Below are 14,035 nucleotides of genomic sequence, written 5' to 3'. Positions count from 1 at the left end.
AGATAAGGCCCTTGTGCAGAGTCAGCAGCTGGGGAGGATGATAGAAATTGGTGGAAGACCGTTCAGAACACCTAACTTTTTTTTTTTAAGAAAGGCAAGATGGGAAGCTACCAATTTAGATTATTAGTAGAGGACAGACCAATGATGTTCAGTGTAGAAGAGGAAGACAGTTATCTGGAAGACTGCATTGAGTTGATAGATGGAGGAACTGGATTTTTTGAGCCACTGAACAATATGTTTGCTCTCAGAAATAAAGCATTTTGAGGCTTCCCTGCATGAATTGTTTAATTCCTAATGGGTTGGCTGTCTAAGAGAAAATGTGGAGAAGTGCACAGTGGTAACATCAGCATAGGAGTGAAAAGGATGAGGAGTTTGGCTCATAAGATCATTGATGAATAATGGAAAAGAGAGGGTGACAGGACAGAACCCTGAGGAAGGAGTGGTGGGGGGAGAGAAACAAGCCCTTAATAAACCAAAGTAGATTTTAGGAAAGGTTTGAACATGGAGTTCACCTTTAGAGACAGATAACATGGCAGTGGTGCCATCATATTGAAATGAAGGAGATAAAGATGAAAAGCTGCTGGAGATGTTTTTGGCATGATGCCAAAAGAATTTTTGGCAAGTTTGATGTAGGTGTATTTGGTGTAAGTTGAAAAGTAATGGGTGTTATCATAATTATTATTATTATTATTATTATTATTATTATTATTATTATTATTATTATTATTATTATTATCATTAATATAATTATTAAAATATAACATTGTTATTTTAATGCACCACAAGTTTTTGACCTTTCAATAACAGACTATACTGATACACTGCTCTACTTAATGACTGGAAAAGTTGAAAGAAAAAAAACCTGTTGGGGTATTTTTAGCCATACCCACTAAATAAATTAATAAATAATAGATAAAAATACATATAAATTAAACTACATTTTTTGATAAAAAATTTTGAAGGCCTGTTTTCTAATGAAACAAATCCTTTGCTATATCTTGAAATGTAATTTTCTAAAAAAAAATGGTGTTTTGGTACTTACAATAATCTCTGAATAGGCACCTCAATTCAGGTTGACCTGTTTCTCAAGATCAGCAGGTTCCATCTTTGTGAAAAAAAAAAAAAAAATGAACAGTAACAATTTTTAATATCATAGCAGTCAGTTACTCAAAGCAATATTCCAAGACAGCTAAAGAATATCCAGCTTTTCAATTTCATGACTAATGAATGACACACACAGTTTTTAGAGGAGCTAATCTTTAATGACCCATGAACACTTTTGTGGAAAGGTTATACTTATCTTGTCTCATAAATGACAACCACATATGTACAGCAGGGTAACTTTACTTAGATCAGTATTACTTACAATAATGGAGATATTCCTATTGTATGTGATGACAGATCAATTGCCATAATTTCACATGTTCCTCAACTGACTGTTTTAGGGCATCCTTGATATTCACAACTATTTGGTTGCCTCTAGAGTTAATTAATAGTTTTCTGACAGTTTTTTGGTGGTAGGGAGCTTTATTGAATATTACTTTTTTTTTATGTTCACTAATGAATTATGCTGTTAATGAATGATTCCAGTTTATGCAGATAAAAAATTAAATTAAACAAAACACATAAAGCATGGTATACTGGCATCATTATTATAGGGACTATCAATGACTCAAATTTTGGAATGCTTAAATTAATGAATAAGTGAATACTACTAATTTTAAGACACATACAATGCTGACTTTACAGAAGCATTTTCCATGAAAAAAAAAATATATATATAAATATTATTTGTCACTACACAAATGGTAAACTGCCTCTATTTGATTATAGAATATCACTGCAAGTAACATTTATGCAGTTCTCTATTTTTTTTCACAAGCACTACACTTTTCCATGACATGAACCTTTCTAAAACTGGCTTCTACTAATTATGAGAGCTCTATACCTGTCAACCATGGCAGGATGACAGTGCTTTCATCCTAACAAGCATGTTAAGAAAGTAGGGAAGATCATCCACTTTAGTGCTTAAAATGGTATTGGATAAGATGTGAATGGGAATAACATGAATCTTTGCAGCATGAATGCAAAGCTACATGCTTTAGGCTTCACTGAGGTACTAGGATTTGGAATGCCTTCTTGGGTGTTTTGCGCACTTAATTGCAACTCTGGTGGTTATTTCTTTTATTTATTTATTTATTTATCTATTTATTTATTTTTTTGCAATCTGTCAAACTGCATCATTTAATTCCAGCAGCACTGGCATAACCTTTCTCATTTTCAAGTCCTAATTTGGGATGGGACATGTTAATGAGGAGTTAATATTTGTGAATACTAAGGGTGCCCGGCATTACTTGTTTAAAAGATAACTCCTTCACAAAGAAAACTGCTGGAAGAACCAGCTTGACTTAATAAAAACAAAAAACTATTAAATCTAGCCATACAAGTGATAAAATAGGTTATCAATAAACTGGAAGAAAGAGTTACACAATTTTCTGTCAGTGGTTATAATTGGACAATAATAGAAAACAATCTACACATCTCAACAACACTTACTGACAGCCTTTCTAGATTATTTTTATCATTCAGATGCCAGTGTTTATGATACTCCTCAATCATATCACTGCCCTATAAAAATAGCTTCATATTAAAGCTAGAACAACTAGTAAACTACCGTGTTTTATTTATCAGGAAATTCACTTTCCCAAACAAAATTTACACTCTCTCTCTCTCTCTCTCTCTCTCTCTCTCTCTCTCTCTCTCTCTCTCTCTCTCTCTCTCTCTCTCTCTCCAATTATATAAAGGTTAGTTTCAAAGTAATATACAGACCTAGGCACAACTTCTACTCTGATACTGACACCTACCAGCTCACTGTACATGGAAACATCTAAAATGATAGGTATGAAAGAAAAGAAAAAAATAGCACACACATACACACAATAATATTTGCACTTGCATACACATACAAATATATTACAGGCCAACATCTCCCACAAAGGGGGTATTCAAGGGTATCCAAGAGAAGGTCCCACATATGCACATGAACACATGCTAGCAGTCATGTCCTCCATGGAGAGATGATAAATTTTCACCAACTGCTTTGTGAGAGGGTCAAAGTACATGGGTACATGTGTGTATATATATATATATATATATATATATATATATATATATATATATATATATATATATATATATATATATATATATATATATATATATATATATATATATATATATATGTTAATATTTTACAATTCTTGGTATAATAACAAACAATAACTCATGAAATAGTAGATGCAAGCTGAAAATCCATTTTTTCTTAACTCCTAAGTGACAGGGCAGGTTGGCAAGAACCACTATCAGGACAAGGGTATCTTAAGGAAAAGGAATGGGTCTTCTTCTTACTGCCATATTTCCTTGGATACTTGACCTAGAATTATGAGACAAAAACAGAAGTGGTCATGCTTCTACTTTATGGCTGCCTTTTTGCTAGAACTACAAGTACCATGGTTTAGCCAAGTGGAAAAATATAATGCAGTCTCTCAACTCCATTGCTGTGGTGCTGCAGGCCAAAGTGTGTCAATCTGAATGCATATGGCTACAGCTACAGCTGACATGCACAACTGTGCACTTAGATCTGTATCACTTTCTATGCCTAACTCCTCTCTTTCTAAAGTACTTTGTCAACCTTTTTTTTTTTAATTGTCCTGTGTATAACATCCACCAAATTCCCCAAATTCTTGCATAAAATTAGCTATCTATAAGCTGTGAGACATTATGTATCTTGTTGCTTGCTGGGCATTTTATCAGATTTGGAACAATATCTTTCACTTTCATTTAATTATGTTTGGGGAGCACTGGGACATAAGCTCAGTTTTTCTATGGAGACTAAGTCTGGATTTAATGAGAGAGAGAGAGAGAGAGAGAGAGAGAGAGAGAGAGAGAGAGAGAGAGAGAGAGAGAGAGAGAGAGAGAGAGAGAGAGAGAGAGAGAGAGAGAGAGAATAATTATACATTGATGTACAGAAGCCATCTTCCTATTGAGTTACTGATACTGTTGTTAAAGGCCAACATGGTAATAGATTTCTGAAAAAAAAGGAAAGAAAAAAGAAAAATACTGAGGCTTCCTTTGGTAAGTGTACACAATTCAATAATCTAATGAAACAAAGTTTGAAGTTATGGCATGTTCAATGGAAGTCTTTCAGAGCTTATAAATTTTGACCATTATGACCAATGATACATTTAAAAAAATGCAAACCACTCAGTTACAGTGATGATACAGGGTAACTTCTCATATTATTGATTAAGTAATTTAGTAGTTTCTGGAAAGAAATATAATTATGAATGGCTCTAAATATCTGAAAATACCACATGGGAATTCAACCAATTGTTTGAATGACTATAAAGAATAATTTCAACAAAATGGTACACTTTTTACCATTGCAGTTGATATGCTAAGAAATCTTGGGTGACTACAATTAACCCTCTCATGCACCAGATGCACATGTGCATCAAAATATCTTCATGTGAAGCTACACAGATGCACAAGTGCATCAAAACACTTACTTAAATTCATTAAAAATAAAGTTTCTGGCATAAGTGCATCAGTTTTTGGCAAGTCAAAGATGATCATAGCTTTCACAAAACTAATGAACTGGTAACACTGATGATTCACAGAATAGGCCAACTATTAGGTATTTTGTCAGTTCCAGCCCGTGACTCAGGCTATCTGCACATAATCCAAGATGAATGTTGATTAAGTTTTCTTTATTTTCTTGAGATCTAATTGACATATCACAATGACAATAGCACCATTGTAAAGCTCATAAAAAGACAGTTTAAGTGATGTGTAGCATGTAGAATGCTTGCTGAAGAAGTTCTGAGCTACAAGGTTATGAATATTTTTCTTTTGTATCTTTTTGAAGGAAAAAAAAAAAAAAAGTGAAATTACTTTTTTATGTGATTTTTTTTATGAGATCATCATAAAAATAATTTTCTTGTGAGTCCATGCCTACTTATGAGTTTCAAAGGAAAGAAAACTGCTTCTAAATCAAAGTTTTACAAGGTATGCGGATAGGCCATAAATGCTCGCAAACAAGTGTATTGGAAAGAAAACTAATAAAACTTACTGTTGCATGAGAGGGTTAATATCCATGATGATTTAGGAAGAAAAGAAAAAAATGCACAAGAGAAACAAGTTCTCTTCTTATAATGAAGAAATCCTTAACTAGTGTATGGAAAAAATCTGAGATGTGACCTGTTACCTGGTTTGTAGACTCTTCTAAGATCAAAGGTCATCTGCTACAAGGGCTGTATTACCAGACACTTGATAAGTGTTAACATCTGAGTTTATGTTATCTATGGTGGAATAGTTGTGGCCTCATATACACATCACACAACAAAATACTCTTAAGTTAACTGAAGAGAATGTATATGTCACGCATTAGCACACCAACTCTTGCACTATTGCATCATTGTCACCTAGGGGTTAACACTTGCAAGTTTCCTGCAACCAAATATCGTGAATATTGTGTCACAACAATATCAGTCAATGGGCAGAGACATCTTTGACAGTTTGTTTATCACAATACATTTTTGGAAGAAATCAGGTCACCACTGCCAATACAATATGAGCGTAATTTGAGATATTTAACATGATTATGAAATTTAAGGTTCTACTTTATCAGACTGTTTTAAAGCTTTATAACCAGGGAAATAATGACAACACAATGTAAACTCAAAAAGAGGGAGACATTTATGTGAAGAACTCCAATATCCATTGTGATTTATTCATGTTTTTTAATGATCTGACAAATATACTACAAGGCTATATTAAAATATCAGTCAACAAAATATTGTTTATATTCTACTGAGCGCATGGTGGCTCAGGTGATAATGCATCTAACTAGAATGCAGGGAGTCTCCACTTATGGTTAGGCTTTTCTTGGACAACTGCCTGCTCTTAGGTTCACCCAAATTTAAATGGGTACTGGTAAAAAATTACTTGAAAGATTAAAGACATGAGAGAAAGGAACTGGTAATCCTATTCCATGTGCCAATGTCCAGGATTGACTAGCACCAACAGCCCATCGTCTACACTCTGAAGAATATGGCACATATCTTCACATATATCTCTGTTCTATCATTATTTTCAGTTATTCAAATAAATACAAAGTTTTATGAAACTCTTGTATTTAAGAATTTTGGAAAGAAATACATAATATTGATGACTGAGGAACAGGGGAGAAACAAATATAAAAAATAACCAAGCCAAAGGATCACATCTCAAAATATCTTGATGGTATCACAAAGATGGTGGCTAACAACAAATCTTGCATTTCAAAAAATTAGATAAAACCAAGGCAAAAAGAGATATTACAGCTCAATAGTATGTGATTCTTTAAGGAATTATTTTTAGTCCTCTTTACAAAACCATATTCATATACAGAATATTAAAATCAAATATTTGTTACACTGTGAATAGCAAGAAGTAAGCTTTTACTGAAGAGAATATATACTTTTCAAGAATATCAATATATATCAAAATATTGAATGAAATATTAATGAATCTATGTTCTCTTTGACCATCAAATGAAACATATTTAAAGAATTGCAAAACCAAAAGTTTACGGCTATTTTTCTGACCCCCTCCCTGGTGTCACAATGCTATGCACAACCACCTCCCTGCATTATTTAACAATGTTTTTATTGCTATAATAACTTCACTAATATTTTATTGATTCCAATGGGACATAACATTATGTGTATTGGTTGACAGAGGGATAAAAACATGTTCTTTACATAGCTGGATGTCTTAATGAAGGAAAACAAATGTATAAATAAAAAATATATTCAGAATGATCACAAAAACTATAAATTTTCTTCCAAATAAAGGAAGAAAGAGAAAATACTGTCTAATTGAGTCTTGGAAAATTTGTAAAGTACATCTGATAAATTATCTATCAATATTAGTCAATGAATAACTAAAAAATTATTATTTTTTTTTCATGACAGTTTTTAGTAATTATATATCAAATTATGAATCTGAAAATTAGCAGGGATATTTTAAATACAAGTATAAAAACACATTTAGGCTAAAGCCACAAAAATAACTGACATTTAAACTATCCTGTGATGGTCCCCTTAATCTCTTGTTTTCCTGTAGAAGACAAGCTTACACTGAGTTAACAGTAAAAAGTCCTGCCTATCATATAATTGACAACCATAACATACGTTTCACATGTTGTCCAGCAATTCTCTCTCTCTCTCTCTCTCTCTCTCTCTCTCTCTCTTATAAAGTTCCAAAAATAAAAGGTTGTGTCATTTTAAGCCAAAATATTTCTATACTGGTTTATAAATTTTGAGCCAAGTTAATTTCAACTAGAGAATGCAGTAGAAAGTGCCAGTTGCTAAGATCATCTTATTTTTGCCATAATGATGTCATAAGTTTATTTACAAATTACCTTCATCATATTTTTTCATTTGACTAAATGAAGATCAATACCATTACAATATTTACTAAATTTCTCCCAAAATAATATAATTTGATAGCCAAGACCAGAAGGTGTTGCTAAGAAATGCATCACTTGTTAGAATCAAATGTTTCCAAAACTTACAAAGTATATAAATCATTTTCTTATTTGGGAAGGGTGTGGAATAACATAATCTTTCATTTCTGGGGCCGGTGAAATAAATCAATCAATAAATAAAAAACAAATACCCATTATATTCCTCCTCTTGTGATGCTACACTCAAAATTCATGCAGTGAGTATTATTCAACAGAACACAAGTTGACCATCAATATTCAGCATCCTTGGCTCTATGACCATCCTGAATTAACCATCTTCCCAGATTAACCAAGGTTTACCCCATGACATTTCTAATAACACCTCCCAATGTCTAAAAAAAAATAAAAGTATGCCATGTGTGCCACAATGTTTTCAAATCAAATGAGTTACTTTACTAAATAAAAATTAAACACAAATACCAAGAAACAGGAGACAAGCCTGGCAATTTTTCTGATATTTCATTACTCTTTCCTTGTTTGCCAATTGTTTTTCTCCACAAACCTTATGTATTGAAATACCTTAGTACTTCTGGAATCTCTGCAACCACCCCTCAAATGATAGGACTTTACAGTTGCACATAAAGTATGTTTTGGTGTTCTGTTATCACTCACTGCTTTTGTTTTCTTGCTTCTTTTCTATCCTAATATATATACCACAGACAAAAGAGCAATAGCAAGCTGTTAATATAACTCCATACAGATGATCATAATATGTAAGGTATATGAAATACATAGAAGATGTTTTGATATCATCTTCTCATTACAGTGCACACAACAGCAAAAATTTGTAGCAGTGTCTGTGGCTGTGCACAGTAAACTAATCAAACGGTCACGGCACGTTTCAAAGATAAAGAATGTAGGCAGATGAAAATATGTTGGATTAAACAAGGCTCTGGATAAAACGATGCTGGAGTATCAATGGCCAACCCATATAATACTGTGCTTGTAATAAAGTAACTCTGAAGGAAAATGGAAAACATTGTTAGTTACCAACATTAAAATGAGAGATAGCTTTCAATAGTAATATCACATTCTTATCTTTTACTAATTTTCTACTGAGCCTTTTCCTGGTAAGAGAGGCCAAAGCTTAAACAAAATAAATAAATAAATAAATAATAATAATAATAATAATAATAATGATGATGATGATGATGATGATGATGATGATGATGATGATGATGATGATGATGATGATGATGATGATGATGATAATAATAATAATAATAATAATAATAATAATAATAATAATGACAACAATAATACAGGTCGACCATCACTAATCCAGTTTCATCACCAATCTGGCACTAATTTTGGCAAGCATAATTTCAAAATTCCCAGGTCATTGCACCAACCTGCTGCTGCTACTGTTTGTTGGTGCAACTGTACTTGCTGCACAATCAGCTGGCATCACTTTCAAACACAGAGAAGCCATTCCAATTTGTTTTTCTCCTGTTATTATTAAACTTGCTCAGTTTTAGCTCCTGTTATGACACCACTGAAATAAGAAAATGCTTCTCATTGTTTAGAGCACAAACACTGTACATCATCCATAAAAGATACAATCAGCACCAAAAAAGATGACATTCTCAGTTGATGTCAGCTTCTGCACGCCATTCAACTAGTTTGAGCCGGTTGTATAAGAGAGAGAGGAACTGTTAATATCTGGACAAGCAACTCAAGGCAGACAGTGGCCTTGAGCACACTCACACATTAATGATTTTAGTATAGATTTGACAGTTGAATGATAAGATGTTTTCATGCATGCATTCCCGAGTTGATTTCAGCAAGTTTCATACATATCTTTCATATCACCTGCAAAGCTTTTGTGAATTATACAACACTGGCTCTTTGACAGTTTATGACATAAAGAAATAAGAAGAAAATTGCACAGTTTCTTTGTTATCAGCATTGGCTATATCAATTCTATCAGTATCGGCCAGAAGTAAAGCATCAGTATCGGTATTGGCAGGAAAAAGTGGTATTGGTACATCCCCACTTATTAATCAACTAGTACTGATTTACAGGGTATTTTGAAGATAAGATGAGGTGGTTAACTGCTGGGTTAAGTGTACAGTGTTCCCTTGCTATTCCCAGGAGTTACATTACAAAGCCTCCTGTGAATAGCAAAATTCCGCAAATATAGGAAACCACCCCTACAAAAACCACCCCAGATATACTGATGTTTATATGTCTCACACTTATTAAATACATTTAAAATTCACTTTAACATAATAAGAAGCAATTGTTATATATATATAGTACATAATATTAAAAAAAATAAATAAATGAAATAAATAAATAAAGAGTACGGTACACTGTAAAATGAAAGGAGACTAAACTATTATTATTATATACAGTAAATCCTCAATATAATGAACCAATATTTACTGAATTTTTGGGGTTGCTACCTGCCTCCTCCACTCTCTCTCTCTCTCTCTCTCTCTCTCTCTCTCATCTGAGAGAGAGCAAGCACTGTAATTTGCGATAATTGAAAGAATAATCCAGGCTCCTTGGGCCAAAAGACTGAGCTGGTTGTGACATCTGGCAACCCTGAAAACTCCCCATTAGTTAGGTAGGTTAGGGTAAAAAAAAAAAAAAAAAAAGCGAAACCACACGTACCAAACTGTGAATACGAGAGGGAACACCGTATTCTAATCTAACCTCTCTGTAATCCAGAAAAATCACTAATCTGTCACCCTACAGGTCCCAATGATGCTGGATTAGTGATTGTCAACCTGTAATAATAATAATAATAATAATAATAATAATGATAATAATAATAATAATAATAATAATAATAATAATAATAATAATAATAAATACATAAAATACATAAATAAATAAATAAATATATATAACAAAACCCCAAATTCTACTCTTGATAAAAAAAATAAACTGCATTAGTTCCAGAAGCCTGACTTACTACAAACACACTGCTTTTGAGAATAGCAGTAACAAATGGGAGGGATTTGCTTTTACTCAGAAGAGATTATGAGAATCTTTTTCAATGAATTTTCATGCCATAATCTTTTGTTACAATTTTCAATCACTGTAAGTTATCATGCCAACCATAAAAATATTGTGAGAATTAAAATTCAAATATTCATGCCATAAACAAAATGCAGGCTATAAATACTTGACCACCTGAGTTCTGGATGTAGAATGTAATTTTCATCAACATAATCATATACAGATTATCTTCTTAGGTTTTAGAAGAACAGAAATCTGTAAAAGATTAAATTCACCTTGTCATCACAATATGATACAACTCATGACAATTTATATGATGCATTTTGAGCACACACTATTACTTATCTTCAACTTCCAGTCTTGACATAGCACAGTAACCTGACCACATATTCCTCCCAAAATGCACTTCATAAACAAACTTTGATATAGTTTTGGACTTGGTCTCTTGACCAGGCTATATCTATATCACTCAGTCCCTTTTACTCACATAATTTTGGCTATGCTACATATAATGTGTGCAAGCATGTCAAATTACACTACACAATTCCCTGACATTACCTCCAATAAACAAATATTTCAACTAATCACTGTTTTTCAGTGAATTAAATATTTCACTGCTGTTTCAATAATTTAACTATCACAGAGCTCAACATTTAATATACTAATCTGCAAAGAGCAAAATATTTTTTTTCTTTGTCATTTTATGATTTGTTCTACTTAGAATACTCATTTCACTTCAACATCACTGGTGTCTACAGCACACCCACCAACTACATAAAGACAGTAATTCAGAAGACTTACTTTAATTCTTCCCAATATTCACTTAGTAAGGCTGTGCTCTGATCCGACCTAAGCACTGCTCTCATATATAGTCTTGCAGTTTTACTATTACAAATAATATCTATGAATTGAAGAATCTAGTGAATAGGTGTGATGAGAGAAGGCTACAGAGCTCTGGCAATGCTGATGTGGAGTTAAATCCTTAAAGCTGTGGAGTGATAAGTACATACAAATACTTACAATATCTCTGTATAACAAATGCACACATACTGTATGACATAATGGCTTTATATAATAAATGAATGAAAAGGAGTATCTGAGCACATGTCCTCACAAATGTGGCCAAGTACTACTTCACCTTCATGCCATCAGTGTCCCAACTCATTTTCTCTTACTGTTCTGTTTACTTCACTAATTTTATAAAAATTCCTTTCATGATAAATATACAAGTAATACAAGGTTAATCAAATTAACAGGAAAAATGTATCAAGGCTACTAAATTAACAGAAATTGTAATTAAGGAAAGTGAAATGAAATTAGTGGTTGTGTAAATCCATGTCATGAAATATTTCATTATCTACACTTGAAAGCAACAGTTGGGTGCTGCTCTGGCAAGGGTTCTATGGTGGCAATCTTTTCACTACAAAACTAAATAATTTTGTTTGTATATTTGTTTATTAACATAGATTTTTGCTATGTATATTAACTATAAACATCAAAATCAAGGCAGCTAAATTAAGGCTATTAAATCATATATTACTACTATAATATTTATCAAGTAGCAGCGATTTGCCCAAATCTGCCACCTATTCAATAAAAAATATCATAAGTAATAATGGAAAAATAATAATAGGAACTTTCTTACAAGTAACGGTTATTCTAAAGATATAACAAACAACAACAAAAAAAAAAATACATAAATACAATATTTCAGAGTTCACAGTTGAATCCACCAAACCTGCATCTTGGCTTGCTGCTGGCTAGCTGAGGGACCACTACCACTTTCCACTGGCCCAAACAATGAGGCCAATCACCAAGGCAATTGAGAGACAGATAAGTGTCAGGACAACCACCTTCTGTCTTGATTTTTCCTGCAGTGATTACAACAGGAAGATTAAATTAGTTATTTATCAATAAACTATTTCAACATCATGTATTTCAGTAAAGATTTCACAAGTTTTTCTGTCCTCAAGCCTTGCCAGATTAAACATTTTTCAGGACCACCCATGGTCACGAAGACACTTAAAAAATAAACATATGACCCAATAATTTTGCATGTTTCTCATCTCTGAGGCAAAATAGACTACTACTAACTTCACCCAATATAAAATGTAAATCTAACCATTCATAGTTATAATTAAAAGAAATACCGGCTTCTGGGAGTGAGGTGCTTGTCAGCTACTGGTTTCACAAATTTATCAACAAACCATGGATCACTTTGCATCTTGTGAGATAAAGCATCATTCTATACTACATCAAAACTTTCCTATAATAAGTTGTTTCATTATCAAATGAAACTCAATTTAACTAGTAACAGCAATATGAAAAAAAAATAATAATAAATAAAAAATGTCTACATGCAAGTGTACTTATCATCTCATCAAGAGAGAAAAAAAAAAAAAAAAAAAAAAAAAAGTGGAGGAAGTGCACACTTGGTCCTCAATCCGGAGAAATACAATTTACTGTTGACTGTCAACATTAAACATCACTCTGACACATGTGTTTAAGTCAGAACTTCTGAGAGTTTCAGATCATGAAAGTGCTTATCAACTGTAATGTAATGTGATGTTAGTTCATTATGCAGTGGATCTTTTACAACCTACACATACTTCATTTAAAAACTCACCTCCATACAGTGTGTTTTACGTGTTTTACACTATCATCACCCTTATTTGGATTGAAGTGATCTCCCCTATACATCCTGGCTCACACGCCATCACTACATTACAAAGACTATTATCTTGAGTTCTTGTGAATTTTAACAAATATGGAGAGAAAAAAAAAAAAGTTTTGGAAAGCCTAGCACACATTGTGATGAAGTATGGTGAGAATTCACAAAAATTAAAGAAACTATGGCTATTTTCTTTACCCCCATTAATTTGCAGTGCTCAATCACACCCAGCTTAATATGCAGATGTAACAATGTTTTTCCTCAGAAATATATTGTTTTATCTTCATTGAGCACACTTGTAGTATTCAATGGATTTCTGAGAGATATCTGGCAACTTTGGTATATGTGTGTGTGTGTGTGTGTGTGTGTGTGTGTGTGTGTGTGTGTGTGTGTGTGTGTGTGTGTGTGTGTGTGTGTGTGTGTGTGTGTGTGTGTGCAATTTTACTAAACTTCTATTACTTTCTAATATATTTCAACATGATCTTTAGATTTCCTGGGCTGGAATTCATGAAAAAAAGGTATTGATTATTGTTTTATTTTTGATGGATTTTTTTAGATACTATTGAGAAAAAAATAAATAAAAAAAACATGTGAAAAGAAGAGCTACATCAGCTTTGTAGGTCTCCTATTACCTAGTCCATCAATTAATTACTCTTGAGGGATAAATATGCATTTCATGATCATGTTATTGTATTTGTGACAGGAATTCTGCCCCATACCTGGGTCACTTCAATGCCAAAGGTTAGTGGAGCTACAAACCAATGTTTTAGAGTAATGAAATGTCAATATCATAAGGTATGAAGTGTAAAAATTTTCTAAACTTT

The 14,035-nt window shown here is 32.6% G+C and overlaps 1 protein-coding gene across 4 annotated transcripts in view; it reads right to left on the bottom strand.

Moving 5' to 3' along the window:
• Nucleotides 1-1,240: 1,240 nt before the first annotated feature.
• Nucleotides 1,241-14,035, bottom strand: part of LOC135108423 (syntaxin-7-like) — a 30,679-nt gene continuing 17,884 nt past the window's right edge. For all 4 annotated transcript variants that reach the window (XM_064019384.1, XM_064019388.1, XM_064019385.1 and 1 more), the window contains one exon: nucleotides 1,241-12,411. Coding sequence is in view for 1 of the 4 variants with exons in the window: in XM_064019388.1 (XP_063875458.1) it covers nucleotides 12,316-12,411 (96 nt within the window). In the remaining 3 variants the exon portion in view is untranslated. The remainder of the gene's footprint in view (nucleotides 12,412-14,035) is intronic.

This window comes from Scylla paramamosain, chromosome 17, assembly GCF_035594125.1.
Source record: "Scylla paramamosain isolate STU-SP2022 chromosome 17, ASM3559412v1, whole genome shotgun sequence".
Classification (NCBI taxonomy): Eukaryota; Metazoa; Arthropoda; class Malacostraca; order Decapoda; family Portunidae; genus Scylla; species Scylla paramamosain.
The sequence above is the reverse complement of the archived record's forward strand: the minus strand, read 5'-3'. Positions and strand labels throughout refer to the sequence as shown.